At 44.1% G+C, this 16,908-nt stretch overlaps 1 protein-coding gene across 1 annotated transcript in view; it reads left to right on the top strand.

Moving 5' to 3' along the window:
- Positions 1-16,908, top strand: part of LOC111855394 (protocadherin Fat 4-like) — a 70,837-nt gene that overhangs the window by 31,487 nt on the left and 22,442 nt on the right. Inside the window, exons 2-6 of the mRNA XM_023834355.2 lie at positions 9,072-9,203; positions 11,701-11,962; positions 12,729-13,079; positions 14,397-15,319; positions 15,576-15,750. Coding sequence (XP_023690123.1) covers positions 9,072-9,203; positions 11,701-11,962; positions 12,729-13,079; positions 14,397-15,319; positions 15,576-15,750 — 1,843 coding nt within the window. The remainder of the gene's footprint in view (positions 1-9,071; positions 9,204-11,700; positions 11,963-12,728; positions 13,080-14,396; positions 15,320-15,575; positions 15,751-16,908) is intronic.

Raw genomic sequence — 16,908 nt, 5'->3', positions numbered from 1 at the left:
ATTTGTTACCGCGCACCAACCCCCTGTCCAGATTGCAGGGTTCATCCAGAACATCAGGGAACGAGGAAACGGGGATGGGATCCCAAGCTGTCCATGTCCAAGGACAGATTGTCCGAGGTCGTCCTCGTGCATTCAGAAGCCACACATGACTGGGCTGCGCGGATGCGTCACGAGCCTGGGGGGTACCAGACTGTGGCCCCCAGTGATTTGTTTACCTCAGATGTTTTAAAAACTATGCTCTCAGTTGGAGAATATTCCGGGCACCCCCACAGTTCTAGTCCAAGGCTGAATTTCCCAAAAACGCCGTCGTACTTCGATAACTGAAACATCACAGAGAGAGAGAATTTAATATCAATGTTGTCCAAAATATATATATATCTCAAAAAAATCCATTATTTCAGGAGTGTGAGAAAAATTCTCAGAAACTGTTTAACGAAATAAACCAAAAACAACGTAATGAGACACCCTTATCTTTACACGGCCGTCATGATGTAATGTTTTACATAGACTCACATGGATTTAATGGGATACAAACAAATCTCACTTAATATTCACAATTAACATCAATGTTAGTTAGCTAGCTATCCAGCTATTAATGTTAAAGTTGTTAAAATTAACAGTATGAAGTAATCCATACAAATGACCTTCATGAATACAAATGTCAGCTAGTACAAACATAAATGGTGTTTAAATAGATGACTTCATAAAACATCTTTTCATTGGTTAATTATATGTACAATGCTATTAATAGATGGAGGAGAACGGGCATATTCCATTTATAGTAAAAAGTGTGGGGTTTTCATTGCATATAATGACACAGCAACAACAACAAATAAATTTTTGTATAGCGTGTTATCACAACATTACATCGTCTCAAAGTGCTTTACAGCGTCCCCACCCAAAGCCCCCAGTGAGTAAGCCATAGGCGACAGTGGCAAGGAAAAACTCCCCAGAAGGAAGAAACCTTGGGAGGGACCAGACTCAAAGGGGGAGCCCATCCTCCAGGGGCCGGCAGGGAGAATCAACCTTAGCGATGGGGGATTCAAATATGTAGCAGATACCAGAGACAGGAGTTTTGGTGAGATACAGGATCAGGCAGGGACACGGGCAGACACGGGAGAGGTGGTGCACTCGTATTGGGGGATCGGGGGACACACTCACGGTGCCGGGTATCGGGGGATTGGGGGACACACTCACGGGTTAGTCCTTGGCAATCAGTTAACGACGAGCGCGCCAACGTTCTTCCAAGGCGTACGGAGTGAGGGGGCGTGGCCACGCTGCCGGAGCGGACTCTGGCCTTGCACTGGGCTAAGACTCCTGTATCCTAAGATCCTAGCACCGTCCCTGGCCCTGCCCCAATCACGTCACTAATTAGCTTTAAGTTGTGGTAATAAAACAGTGTGGGCCCTTTTATAACGATCTGAAATGCATGGTCTGAAGCGCATGATCCAAGTTCATTTAGGGTGCGCCCAAATCCACTTTCGCAAGTTTAAGTGGTTTATGGCTGAGTGGTCCTGTGCATAAAACAAGCAGGCTACACGCGCTGGGCAGGTGCCTGTGGAAGCGCATGTTGCTATCTTCATAACGCAACTTAAAATAACAATGAAATACTGCGGCACTGATTTTATATTAGGTTTTTGTTGATCATTCGCACAATTCCTTTATGCTGCCCCAAGATCACGGTGCTGCCCCAAGATCACGGTGCGCTAACAGTGTACAGTACCTGACTCCACCTCATTTTACGGCCGTCACGATCACGGGCTCAAGTACATTTACTATTTACACGACGTGGGCGCTGGACGGGAGAATGACGGCTGCGTTGTGCCAGGTGCTTTGCGCCGGGTGTACGATAGGACCATCCATCTTTCTCAAGTCAGCAGCTGGACTGAAGGATTGATTACCTTACATGAGCTTAATAAACTTGTTACGTTATGTTCGTTTTTTTGAGTCTTGTCACCACTCTAAGTATCATTCTCAGTCCAAGATCAGTATCCCTGAAGTTGATTGTGATCGCCAGTAGCCTTTATAGGCTGATGGGGATTCGTATCTTTCAGTTGTTGGAGAGGTTCCGTATGTAAGGGGATTGATTGCTCAGGATGACGGTAAAACTTAGCTGGACCTTGAACGAACAGCTAGAAGACAGTTTACAGCTTTAATGTTATTCCACTCAAGCAACGGTTCCACAGCTTGGCCACACAACAGACTGGATGACATCGAAAGTCTAACAGTGAAAAACATCCCCGTATGTTATGGTCTGCTGTAATTAAAAATTCTTAAAAATAATACAAAAAACATGTTAGATCTTGGATGTGTTGCATATAGTAAAACACATTAAAATTAAGAAGTCAGGCCTTGTCCATCTATTTTTTTACCTCTGGTTTCCCCCTCACTTGGGGCTCCAGTATGAAATCCTCCACCATAAGATGTGTCTCACATACAGTTCACGGCAAGATCAGAAGTATCGTGGTTCCTTCCAAGCAGAATAGATAGTAGCCTCCTTGTTTGTGGAGCAGAGTCTGCTTCCGATAAGACTCTTGCCTGTGGTTTCCCCTCTTTCTTCTGCCCGAACATCGCTATCAGTCATTCCCTGACTGCGGTAATGAAATGCATGCCCACCACACTCGTCAGCGCCAAATCTCTTCTTTATGAAACCTTGGATTGTGACATCACTAGCTTGGAGGAGCTCAGTATCCTTGAGATTTAGTAGCTTTGCGTCTGTATCCCTGGAGTTCGAGTTGAAAGTACGCACAGGGATACGAAATGCAGCCTTACGGTTCTAAATCACTGCAATTGAATGGCACACTGCTAATCAAAGAGCTGTACCGCTAAAATGCATGAGTCTGGCATCTAACATGATGTCTCCAGACTGATTTTCATACGATTATGCATGTGCCTGCTGCCTTTATAGCTTCCTTCTGGTTGGCATTGAACATTTAGCGATAAATTAGAGATGGTTAGCTAGACAATGCAGTTCAATTTTTCACTCTGAACATCTTGTCTTCTAATAATGACAGTATTATTCTGTTTTATTGTTTGAAACTAGCATATATTGGATTGGAAAAAATACTTGGAACATCACAAAACCAGAAAACAATACCAAAAAAATGCAAGTATGTCAATTTTTACAGCCCTCAGCTGTTTGCTGAGGGCTCTGACACGGAACCAGAGCAGCCAAGTAAACTGTGTCATTTTAACCATTTTTTATCTATATTTATCATGTATTTCATGCTGCTCATATAATCAGTTTGCATTCTCAATATGAATAAGCAGGAACTGTCAAGAAGTCTTTATTTAGACCATTGTTGACTTTGAGTCGTGAAGGTCATTGTCATGGTTAATAGACTGTCAACCTGCTGTTGTTCTGGGGAAAGATCTATAACGTTGAGGTTTTCTAACCATGAACTTCTTATCTCTCCAGAACCTGCTTAGGGGAAAAGTACAAGAAGGAACAAAGAACAAGAAACTTTTCACACGTTCAGACCAGCACCGAGGGCTGGGTTATACCTCACACGTTCAGACCAGCACCGAGGGCTGGGTTATACCTCACACGTTCAGACCAGCACCGAGGGCTGGGTTATACCTCACACGTTCAGACCAGCATTTAGGGCTGGGTTATTCCTCACACGTTCAGACCAGCACTGAGGGCTGGGTTATACCTCACACGTTCAGACCAGCACCGAGGGCTGGGTTATACCTCACACGTTCAGACCAGCACTGAGGGCTGGGTTATACCTCACACGTTCAGACCAGCACCGAGGGCTGGGTTATTCCTCACACGTTCAGACCAGCACCGAGGGCTGGGTTATACCTCACACGTTCAGACCAGCACCGAGGGCTGGGTTATACCTCACACGTTCAGACCAGCACCGAGGGCTGGGTTATACCTCACACGTTCAGACCAGCACTTAGGGCTGGGTTATACCTCACACGTTCAGACCAGCACTTAGGGCTGGGTTATTCCTCACACGTTCAGACCAGCACTGAGGGCTGGGTTATACCTCACACGTTCAGACCAGCACCGAGGGCTGGGTTATACCTCACACGTTCAGACCAGCACTTAGGGCTGGGTTATTCCTCACACGTTCAGACCAGCACTTAGGGCTGGGTTATACCTCACACGTTCAGACCAGCACCGAGGGCTGGGTTATACCTCACACGTTCAGACCAGCACTTAGGGCTGGGTTATTCCTCACACGTTCAGACCAGCACTTAGGGCTGGGTTATACCTCACACCTTCAGACCAGCACCGAGTGCTAGGTTATACCTCACACGTTCAGACCAGCACCGAGGGCTGGGTTATTCCTCACACGTTCAGATCAGCACCGAGGGCTGAGTTATACCTCACACGTTCAGACCAGCACCGAGGGCTGGGTTATTCCTCACACGTTCAGACCAGCACCGAGGGCTGGATTATTCCTCACACGTTCAGACCAGCACCGAGGGCTGGGTTATACCTCACACGTTCAGAAATGAAACAATGCGGACGGTCTTTGATGCAAGCATGCCTCGATCTTCATTGGCCAGGGGAAGAATCTAGCAGAAAGTCAGAAAGAAAATCAAACTAAAGACTGTAAACTAACACCTCCTCTACCCTCTCTGATCAGACTGAACATAAACATGGTTAGAAGATTCAAAGAAAGGTTTACTAAGCAAGTCTGAAAATAAGAGAGATGTATGATTCCTTGCTGCGAGATTAGAAAGACTCTCAGATGACTTGGATCTAAAATATGTTTGCAGCATGTTTGTAACTGCAACATCAGATATCTGTGTCCTTGCACACTGCAAGTACATAATGCACAGTTAGTTTTGGTAAACTACTTATTTTTAATGTAACATGCACACTGTACTTCATAAACATGACTTAATAGCAGCTTTGGCCTACAGTGCCACCTCAGCCTTGGCGTGAAAATAAGCGGCATGACACTCCACACTCTCCGCAGCAGGTATAAACCAACCCTTAGTGCCACATTTTCCGCTCAGGGAGTGTTGAATCCCATAACTTCTGGTATCAGGGTACAAACTTGGCAGTCGTCTTGAAGGAACTCCCCAAATTCTTCCCTTTCCCAATCTGGACCGACTCCAGTTGCCAGGGAACGCGTTGCTGACAGTTTGGGGAGATTCATCATCCTGCCTCACAACTTGTGTTGATAGACCAAGCTAGTTGCTGCCATGGTGGAATAAAAAGCTGGCCCTTTTATTATGTTTTATTATGTTTTTATCTTGATTACACATAGTGCTGGAACAGTGCTTAAAATTTACAGTTAACCCGTGAAATTGAAGTTAATATTGCCCTAAATTTTTTGGCCCAGCAGCCTGTCATTAAATATTAACTGTGAAGTGAACGACGGAAAGAGACTCATTTTAAAAGGCACCGTTGTTCTGCCTCTCATCTGTAACTGCAAGAAACCGACCGTGGGCAGAATGCACACCTTACTGTACTTTCATTGGGATCACTGCTCCTACTGATCATTATTTTTTTGGGAGGATGCAAGCAAGTATGTTCAGTTTGAAAAAGCAGCCATGCCCAGTTTTGAAGTTACTTCTGTGGATCTGAGGAATGTTTCACGGCCCGGTTTCCCTCCCAAACACAGACTGTCTGTGAGTCCCTGACGACTTTATTGGGAAACACTGGCATAGACTAACAGATACTGGTCATTAATGCTCCTAACAGAGGTCAGTGTTTTGGCCTTAATGTAAAGTACAATTTTCTGTAATATTACAGCATTTCAGCAAAGTGTGACCCTTTAAAGATTTTAGTGATTTTCATAATAATGTCTTTTTGAAAATGTTACAATTGTTTTATCTGAAATTTAAAAAAAAATGTAATTAGTTTGATAATGTAATTTAGACATTGTAGACTGCGTATTCTTGGGTGGTTACCTTGCAGCTGGAATTATTTTATAAGGTTAGGAGGTCCAGCACTTTTTAAAAGATTTTTTAAGAATTTTTCTGCTGTTTTAGAAAATACCGTCTCTTTCATACCAGAAAAAAACTCATTTATAAATGTCTGTTGGGTGAATGAAAGAGCTGGAATTTGTTTTAATATTTCTCCATCTTTCTAATGTTATATCACTGGAAAAAAAACAATATCAGCTGCAGTCGCTGTCTTTCTCCACTCTAACAAAAAACAAAACTTTTTCTTTCTTTCTTATATAAGCAGTGCAGTGGAGAAAGGTACAGGTCATGCATTATGGAATAAGGCTTTATTTTGAGTTTTATAGGAAGAAAAGCAGTCAGCTTTCCTTACTGGGCATTAGGGTGAAGGAAAACAGGAGTCATTTGTCCAGATTCTCAGTGCAGAGGGGCGGACCGGCAGCAAAGAGCGGACCGGGGATTTGCGACCCAATTTGATAGGGTGGGAGTTGGGGTTGCTGACCGGGGTGGGGGGGGGGGTGTTCTGGTACAGTATATTTTGCTGATCGCGATCCTCGGGGACCCAAGTCCCTGCCAGACGGCACATGTTTGTCCCCTCTCAGCTCCCGGTACAAAAACGTGGATTGTCTGCGGGTCCCGAGGTCCGGCTTGGGAAACACTGATACTGACTGCTGGCTGCCAGTGTTGGGGAAGAACAAGCGGCCTTCAAGTCCTTTCCCAAAATCCAGCCCCTGCCTGTCAAATCATAACAAAATCTGTTTGTTATACCCCCTGTTGCCATGGGCAGGTTGGTGATGCGGGTTTCAGGTGTGCTGAGTGTGTAATCACCATTGTGGTTTTGCAAATGGATGATGCTAATTCACTCGATAAGCGCTTTCACTAGTCCACCTGTGCTTTATTCCCACCTGTGCTTTATTCCCACCTTTGCTTTATTCCCACCTTTGCTTTATTCCCACCTGTGCTTTATTCCCACCTTTGCTGCATTCCCACCTGTGCTGTATTCCCACCTGTGCTTTATTCCCACCTGTGCTTTTTCCCACCTTTGCTTTATTCCCACCTGTGCTTTATTCCCAGGCCTATAAGACTTAAACTGATCTAATCTCGGCTTTGTTTTCTTGCCTTTCAACTTGTCCTGACGACAAAATGTACATATTTCTTTATTCCTTCCACTGTTGTTGCGAAACCTGCCCTCTGTCCTGTATCCCTATAAAGTCCCCTTTCCCTCCCCCATACTCATGTCACATGACTCTCTTCTGCATCCCTACTCAGAATAAGCGTGGTTTAGGGACTGCCATATCCCAAGCTGAAGCTAACAGATGGCTGCCCTTATGAAGGACACTATGATGGCTGAGGACACAGATGTGCCTCTCGTGCAGTTAGACTCCTGTGGTTCCTTAGAATAGTGTCTTCCTCATATATTCATCCATCTAAGCCAGGGGTGTCAAACTCCAGTCCTGGGGGGGCGGAGCCCTGTGTATCTTAGCTCCTTTCCTGTTCCACCACAAATGGTTTAACTTATGAGCTCTGTGGCAATTAGCACAAGGAGTTGAATCAGCTGTGTTAAATGAAGCTAAACCTAAAACTGTGCAGGGCTCCGGCCCCCCAGGACTGGAGTTTGACACCCCTGATCTGAGCTAATTGCGGACACTTCATTTACTAGATTTGATCACAGGACATCTTGCGGCACAGCATGAGAGTCTCTGGGGCTGTTTTAGGGGGCTTTAAGTGTCCACTAATTAGTTTAAATACTGTGTTCTCATTTATTTTCATTAAAATCAGGCCGCCCAAGTAATGGCTTAGTCCCCTGTATCATAAACCTCTACTAACGCTTCTGCTCCATGGTAATCGATGCTGGACCCCCGGTAACTCAGCTGATGCTGATGCCCTGTCAGTCATTCTGTTTTCCAGTCACATGATATCAGCTTGGCAGGGAGTGTGGTGGCCCGACATGGAAAGGAATCATTTTAAACCAACACGTTCCACCCAGGCTGACCTCTGACCTCCCATGACCAGCTGAACATCATCTTCCTTCCTCTTCTCCTATTTCCTCTCAGCAATTTCTCACCGTGCCTCATGAGGGCGGTTCAGAGATACGTATCAGATGATCCCATGCTCACTGACCTCCGTGTGTCAGAGGGCTTTATTCACAAAATGGAAGAATGGGAGCGCTAGATGAATGGTCACTGTTAATCGACTTTGGTCTGCACTTTTTGGCTTAAGAGCAAGTCGGGCATTTGAAAGCAAAGCTTCTTTGTGTAATTATGGCTAAAAGGAGGATGAAAGAAAGAGGATGTTCAAACTCCAACAGCCACATAACTTTATGAAAACAGTGGAATGTTTTTTATTTAGGATTCCTAACATTTTTACTTCTTTTTGTAAAAAGTGTGAAATGTAGGAATATAATGAAGTTGACATAAGAACAACCATGGAAAATTCTCCACTTCACTGGCTAATTACGTATCAATATGACATATCGTAATGGAATAATTCTGTACTTTATGTAAATAATTGCAAGTATTACAGAATGGTTATATTGTATGTAAAGAAGTCCAAGCAAATTTTACTGTTTTTTGCATATAGGTATTTTAACACTACAATGGTACAGCCCAGTGAAACTCCTTGCATTGCAATTTGCTTTTGGTTTATTCCATTGTCATTATCAATGTCATTGGTTTTGTGAAATGGAAGAATGCGCTCCAGAGAGAGTACAATACAGTCTTTGCACGAAACTTTATTTTTTATCGTTATTGTGATTTATTTTTGTATTTTGTTTTACCTAATTGTGATTGGTTCACAATTTAAATAAACCTGAATGTTTTTTTGGATGACTCACGTCAACCAACGCTGATATGTGAAGAACTGGAAATTTAAACAGCGAACAGCACTGGACACTCTGAGTTCCAATCATATCACAATGCTTCTTCTTATTTACTATAACAGGATACTGGCAATTATTTACATACATTTACATGTAAAAACAAAAGAACAAAAATCACATGGTAGAATATGGACAGTACAGTGTTGTTCACTGGATTTCTAACAGCAAACATTTCTTCAGTTTTGTCACCAAGTTGCTGGATCATTCTATACGGCCAAATCTACGGAGACGTGGTGGGAATTGAGGAATAAAATCCCCTTAAAGAACCAGGCAGCTGGAGGATTTGTTGTTAAGGCTGCTCTTTCTTTTTATCTCGCAGGTGGAAATAACGCTACAGGACATCAACGACAACCCGCCGGTCTTTCCGAGCGACACCCTCGACGTGACCGTCGAGGAGAACATCAGCAGCGGGGCTAACATCGTGCAGCTTAAAGCGACAGACGCTGATGAAGTAGGACTTCCTAGTTTCCCAACCATGTCCTTGTCTACTGTTGCTGAATTCATGAAAAACCCCATCAACCAAACTGCATTAGCGACATGGCTATAGAGTGGAGGCAGTGTGGGAGGCAGTGTGGGAGACAGTGTGGGAGGCAGTGTGGGAGACAGCGTGGGAGGCAGCGTGGGAGACAGCGTGGGAGGCAGCGTGGGAGGCAGCGTGGGAGACAGCGTGGGAGGCAGCGTGGGAGGCAGTGTGGGAGACAGTGCGGGAGGCAGCGTGGGAGACACTGTGGAAGGCAGTGTGGGAGACAGTGTGGGAGACAGTGTGGGAGGCAGTGTGGGAGACAGTGTGGGAGACAGTGTGGGCGGCAGCGTGGGAGACAGTGTGGGAGGCAGTGTGGGAGACAGTGTGGGAGGCAGTGTGGGAGAATCTGATGATTTGCAGTCTAGGAACCCAATAAATAATCCACTGACTTGTAGCTGAGCAGCTCAATACCTGTTGGTGAGAGAACAGGACCTCCTTTATATAGGCACAGCCATTGACGTATGTGCTATCTCTCAGCACTGCATAAACCGAAAGCTTTGATCCTGAGATAGTCTAGAAGTGAAAGGGTCACCATGAAAAGGAGATGAAGGCTGAGATTTCAACAGTACGCTCACCTGAGAGTTTCCCCCAATACATTGTCCTCCCTGTCAGATGTTTTAAATGGTCATTTTGGCGCCGGCGTGATGGATGGAAAAGGAAAAACTGATAGCGGTACATTGACTTTAGCTATGAAGCTTCATGACAGATGCCTTGCCTGTCCAGGCTGCAGTGTTTCAAAGTGTGGGCCTGCTTCGTGGATAATTGTGGATGTCTGAATGCAAAACATTACAAAAGGGCTGAAAAGCACTTTCTAGAAAACCATATTGTCTTTTTTTACATTGCTGTACCCTCTGTATACGCGACCGGCAAATCAAATGGCAGCGATACGCTTAGGACTGCTTAGGACTGCTCACAAACCAACACATATCCATTTTTTTGTAATTTATTTTTTCCCTAGTTTTTCCCCTAGATTTCTATCAGGAAAGACAGCATTTTCCGCACATCCTAGAACAAGAAGGTAGATCATAAGCCAAGGAAGGAGCTTAGCCCAAACTGGGCAGCCAGCAAAGACCTCCATGTGTGCGAGAACAGCCCCACGCAGCCAGGATCCCAAATGCCCAGTGCTGGGCTGAAAAATGGAATTACCAAACCGCAACAGCCCTGTTCTAAACTTCCATCCACCATCACTTTAATTTCTGATCTCCATTCTTTTAAGCAAACTGTCAGTGGTCACAGTGCGTTTCGTACTGCAGGATGATTTAGCATCTGTCATAGGAATATATAAGAGGACCACATTCCCAACACCTCTCCAGAGTGTCCCTCGTGTACCTCTCTGAATCTTTCCATCCGTTAAGCGAATTTCCTCCCTTCTGTTCTCCAGAACTCCGATAGAAGGAACAAAGTGAACGTTAGAATAATGTCAGCTCCTACGTTTCTAAAATACCACCCCACCCCACCCCCCCCCAACCCCCAAAACCATTCATTTGTGGGAGGTGCTTGCGGTTAAATCGCTTTCCCAGACCGAAGCCTGACTGATGTCTGGACGAGCCGTTGAAGTGGGAGGGACCTACCGCTGGAGCTCAGGACTCCGCTTCCTTGTTGTCCTCTAGGGCCAGCATGTAGCTGTGTGGTTTTGGGATCTATGTCCGCATCCGGAAGGTCATGAGTTTAAAACCCCTGGCCGGCAGTGTGATCATATCACCACTGAGCCCTTGAGCAAGACCCTTAACCCAAAACAAGCTCCAGGAACGCTGACTGACAATGCTCTCTGATCTACAAACGTCTGCTTAAAATATGAAACAAGAGTCTGCTTGGTAAATACAATAAAGAAATAGGATGTGTGAATAGGGCAGTTAGCAGTTAGGGAAACCAGCTTATAAGCAAAAGCATTAAGTAGAATCATATTCACCAGTAATGAGTGAAGCTGCCTCAAGTAAACATCAAGTAAAGAATTAAGATTTGTCATTATGATAACTATACGGCCGCTGCTTTAGCTGGAGGTTACTCCAAAAGACCGCAAAATCCAAAATATGCAGCTTCAGTTCAAGCCAAAGTAAATGCAGCAACTCCTTGGATTCTGTTCCGGGGGGGTGTAAGTCTTAAAATATTTGATAAATTTAGGGAAAAACGTGGATACAATGATCAGCTGTGAGAGTTTCTATTAGAGAGTAATTCTCACTGCCTCAAATCCCCTGTCACTAAAGGTATGAAAAGATCTGCATTAATTTCAGGGTGAGCATTTATTTGATGACTAGATAGGAAGTGGAGCCCGTAGCTTTAAAGCGTAATAATAAGCTCTGAGAGATTGCGCTGCCCCACTCTGTTCCTGCTTATAATTATCGGCTTATCCTATAATTCAGTGGTTGCCACATTTGCGCTCGCGTGTTAAAGGGGGAGCCACACATGCTTGTGTCCCTACTCCCAGGGTCCCAATGCTCTGGTGACGTACGCCATCATCAGCGGCGCCAACGACAGCTTCCGCGTCAACCCCGAGTCGGGCGAGCTGATCGCCACCAAGCGCCTGGACCGGGAGAAGCGATCCAAGTACTCGCTGCTGGTGCGTGCCGACGACGGGAAGCAGTCGTCGGACATGACGGTGAACATCGCGGTCAGCGACGTCAACGACCACACGCCCCGCTTCTCACGTGCCGTGTGGTCCTTCGACATCCCAGAAGATACAGCTCCAGGTATCAGGCACCTTTTATTACCTTTGTTTACTCCATAAATCGGTAACCTAATGGTAACCTGATAGAATAATTCAAATCAGGGCTTAAGTCACAATATAATAGAGAATTAGGTAACACTTTACATAAAGTGTACCTTCATAATGGATTTATAATGTATTCACAGAACAGTAACACTTTACCGGAGGGGCCACAATTAACTTAATTACTCAGTTACTACTCTAGAATAAATGATAAACTAATACAGTTTCTGCATGATATGCATGAACTGTCATGATTGATTAATGATGAACAAGCATGGGCTCAGTATGTAATTAGCACTTAGTTACTGGTTAATTAATGCATGAAATATGCATATACTGCTACATTATTTGTGCCTCAAGTGTCACCCATAGAACATTCGCAAGCAGCATGTAAGTATACTCTGACACACCTTAAAGAATTGCATCCATAACAAATTCAGTGAACAAGATACGATGGCTTTATTATGCATTAATAACAAACTGGTAATGATTTACATTGAGGGCACCATCATAATGCATTTATAATGCATGCACAGAACATCATATTAAGGCATACTCTCATGCTCCTTATTAATGTTCTATGAATACATTATAAATGTGCTTTGAAGGTGCACTTAACGTAAAGCGTTACTGAGAATTAATTACATGACATTAAAACTGAAGCTGGACTTATGCTAAAGCTCAAAATAAGCTTTTATATGAAATGCTAGTAATATCATAATTGAATTTTAACATCTCTGAAACAGGCTCCATTGTGGCAGCAGTACTGGCCAGTGACGGAGACTCAGAGGCCAACGGCGAGGTGACATACTCCCTGGACGAGGATGAGGAGGACAGCGCCTTCTTCCTGAATTCAGTGACCGGAGTCTTCAACGTGTCGCGGCCGTTGGACCACGAGGCCCAGCAGTTCTACGTGCTGACGGCGCGGGCCGAGGACGGGGGCAGGCAGGCCAGCTCGGTGCGAGTGTATTTCAACATCCTGGACGTCAATGACAACCCCCCCGTTTTTGGGAGCGGCGGCTACAGCGTGTCGGTCGCGGAGGACGTGCCTGTGGGATGCAGCGTGGTCAGTTTGATGGCCAGCGACGCTGATGAAGGTACTGTGTGACAGCTGCTATATGGGGCAGCTATTATACACAGGGGACTGTTGTGCATATGTGGTGCACAAGGTAGCTGTCACACTAGGAACTATTGCACAGGATAGATACTACACTGTTGTATGGGGAACCTAATATATTTGAACCCTAACATATGAATTTACTATTATAGAGAGACTGTATAAACGGTCATATGGGTACAGTTTGGTACAAGATAGCTATGACACTAGAAGCTGGTACATGGTAGCTGTATGAGGGCAGTATTTTAAATATTTTTATGGTAAAAAATGACTTTGGAGGGAAATGTGGTGAGATTGATTCTCTCCTGCTATACGGCCATGGAAACTCAACAGGCAACTTGTCTCACTCACAAATGAATCACATCGCTCTGCATGGCCCAGAGTCTGCAGCATGGATGTGAGGACATGGCTTTGGTTAAGACTCTCAGCCTCAGATTTCATGGGTGTTTTCGTCTGCGAGGCCGGAGCTGAGGTTTAAAGTAGCGTGAGTTTCACATTAAACTTGGGTCAGAGCGGCACAGATGTTAAGTGCCAAAATATCTGCAGCTCTTCAACAAGGCGAGGCTGATGACGGGGAAGAAAACATCTGCAAGCCTTAAACAGCCTAAATGGAACCATACATGCATCACTTATATCTGTAGAACATTCTATATATAAAACCCTAATTCTGATGGAAAAAGCAATTTAGCATGATAAGAATATAATTTCTGTCAATACAAATTACAAAGATTAAATTAGCCTGTGGTTTTGATAACCAGAGTATTGTATACTTTTGCGAATAAGTAATAGTTATTATGCCAGCTGCCTCTCTGTGAGTAATTCAATTGGTATTGTATTGCACATTGTAGTAATTCCTAACATTTGGGCGTAATTAATATTAATATTCATTACCAATTAACTTTATATTCAATCTTACAGCTGCATTGTTACTTAATATGTGTAATACTGTTAGAAATTTATATATTAAAGTAATAATTTTCACTGATGCAATACATAAAGTTTTTATCTGCAAAGCACCTGGAAAGTGTTATAATTTGAGATAATTTGTTTTGCTTTTTTTTAGTGTTAATTTATAACATACATTAGCAGAAAGGGTTTTTTCTTATGATACTAGAAGCTTTTAATCATGTAATAACTTAATTTGTTTTCACTGAAAACAAATTATTTGCTGCACAAAGTACTTGGTAGCCTTACATACGGCGTTATTAATATACATTAATGATATTAATAATAAGATATGAATGATAAGAGAAGTGTTTGAAAGACTAACGTCTGTATTTGTGGTGTGTCCTGTTAGGTGAGAATGCAAAGCTCCAGTACAGCATCACCTCTGGAGATCCACGGGCCAGTTTCCATATTGATGAGACTGGAGTTCTGAAGACCAGGAGAAGCCTGGACAGGGAGACTCAGTCTTTCTATAACCTCGAGGTCAGGGTCCATGACCTCGCTGAGCCCCCCATGACTCGGTTCACCAGCACCGCACAGGTTTCCATCATTCTGCTGGATGTGAACGACTGCACTCCCAGCTTTACTTCCCAGAAGACGGTCTATGTGAAGGAGAACACGCCGGTGGACACAGTGGTGTTCACCGCTCAGGCCACTGACTGCGACAGCGGGCGTAACAGCTATGTGGAATACTCCCTTGGCCATACCTTCAGGAATAAGTTCAGTGTCGGAGGCAATGATGGACACATCAGGCTCATTGGAGAACTGGACAGAGAGGAACGTTCAAACTATGTGGTCAGCATTGTGGCAAGAGACAAAGGGGAGCCGCCGCGCTCTTCAGAGATGGATGTTACTATCGTCGTCCTGGATGTCAATGACAACACGCCCATATTCAGTCAGGCTGTGTACAACATCGAGATCGAGGAGAGCATTCTATTGGGCACTGACGTGCTGCAGGTGTCTGCTACTGATGCAGATGAGGGGACCAACGGTCAGATCCTGTTCTCGCTTGTTGATGGGGACAGCGGTTCAGATTTCAGGATAGACTCCATCACCGGGACTATCACAGTTGCCAGGGCGTTAGACCGGGAAACGAGGCCCTCCTATTCCCTGGTTGTCAAGGCAACAGACCGTGGGAGCAGCCCAAGGATGGACCGGGCCACAGTCAACATCATGTTACTCGATGTGAATGACTGTGCACCGTGGTTTGAACTGTCTCCTTATACGATCAGAGTCCAAGAAAATCTTCAGCATCCACCAAAGAACGTGCTACAGGTGAGAGCTTTCTAGCATCAGAGTATGAACTGTTTATTAGGGATTGAAATGCGCTTGATCGTAAGTAGCCTTAACCACTGTAAGACGATGAGGAAAGGGAACCATTCAGTTGGGTCATTAAGCGGTTCAGTGCAGACTTCTGCGCACAGTCTTTAAAGGGTATATCTGTCAGAAGGATCTAGATTTCATTGTACCAATATGAGAGTGATTCAGGAACAAGGTCTTTTGTCTTTAACCAACGAGGCCTCACCCACAGGTCATGGCGCACGATGACGACCAAGGAGAAAACGGCCAAGTGAGCTATATGCTAAGCGACGGAAATGGAGCGGGTGTGTTCAGCCTCACGGCCGACGGTCACCTGAGCGCAACCCGGAGTCTGGACCGTGAAACCCAGGAGATGTACACCTTGATCATCACAGCCAGTGACTCTGGTATGAGCACATTCAACAAATATTATTTAGAGAGCTGTGTATTGTATCTGTATTGTAATATATGTGCACTTGATGTGTCTGCACTTTCCATATTCATCCATCTTCCAGCACATATCTTGAATAGGGTTATAGGGGGGTTGGAGCCTATCTGGGACGGTCTACAGCATAAGGGAAAAGAATGGGCATCCAATCCATTGCTAGACATACATACATACTATAGGCAATTTTTAGATGCTAGTTACGTAACTGCACGTCTTTGGACGATAGTGGGAAACAAGCATTTATGTTGCCAATTCAAATTGGAGCTGTTTTGTATAGTTTTCTTACTAATATTGCATGTATGTACCAGTTCTTGAAAGCTGCATTCGAAAAGGTGATGTAATGGATAGAGAGGTCAAGGCTACACAACCAGATCATTTGTGGGCCCTTCTCCGCTTGTTGGACTCGACTTTCACGGAAAAAAGCCTTGAGTCTTAATTCAGTGGGATGGTGAGTTTGTTCAGCTGTAATCACCTTAAAATTTGGCTCCTCCAGTTAGTCTGTGATTTACACAGTTTCTGTAACATAGGTGCTTAAACTATAGAGTGTAGATTTTTCCTTAAATAACTCTGTACCTTCTTTTACTGGTTTTTTTTTGTAAGTGGACAGTTCAGCAATTTTTAACTCACACTGTAGGTGTTTGTATATTTTGGGGTCTTATGTATTCATTTTTCTAGAAATTTGCCAGGATTGATATAATAACTATATTTTTGAAAACTTTGTAGGTTTTTTGCATAGTTAGAAAGGAACTTTTTTTTTGTTTAATATACAATTTATTATTATTATTGCCATTTTCTAATCCTTGTCATGATAGAAACTTTGCAATAGTTATCATATTTACTGGGAGACACGACTCCATATATTTGGTTTATATGGTGAGTTTGTTTTTGTATGTAATATATTGGGGAGGTCTGCTTCAGCACGGTACTGAGTGCAGGTAAATGTGCATATTGGCTGTACTGAAGATCCTTAGTGGCAAATAACAATGACATTGGAAACCCAAGGAGCTGATGACAGAGTGAGAAGTACTTGGTCTAAGAGCCACTTTATGAGTGTCACCTCACATTTGTCACGAAGTGAACGGAGCCAAATATGGCTTCCAGTTTAGTGGATGCTGGC

This window comes from Paramormyrops kingsleyae, chromosome 25, assembly GCF_048594095.1.
Source record: "Paramormyrops kingsleyae isolate MSU_618 chromosome 25, PKINGS_0.4, whole genome shotgun sequence".
Taxonomy (NCBI): Eukaryota; Metazoa; Chordata; class Actinopteri; order Osteoglossiformes; family Mormyridae; genus Paramormyrops; species Paramormyrops kingsleyae.
This window is presented reverse-complemented; position numbering and strand designations above follow the sequence as displayed.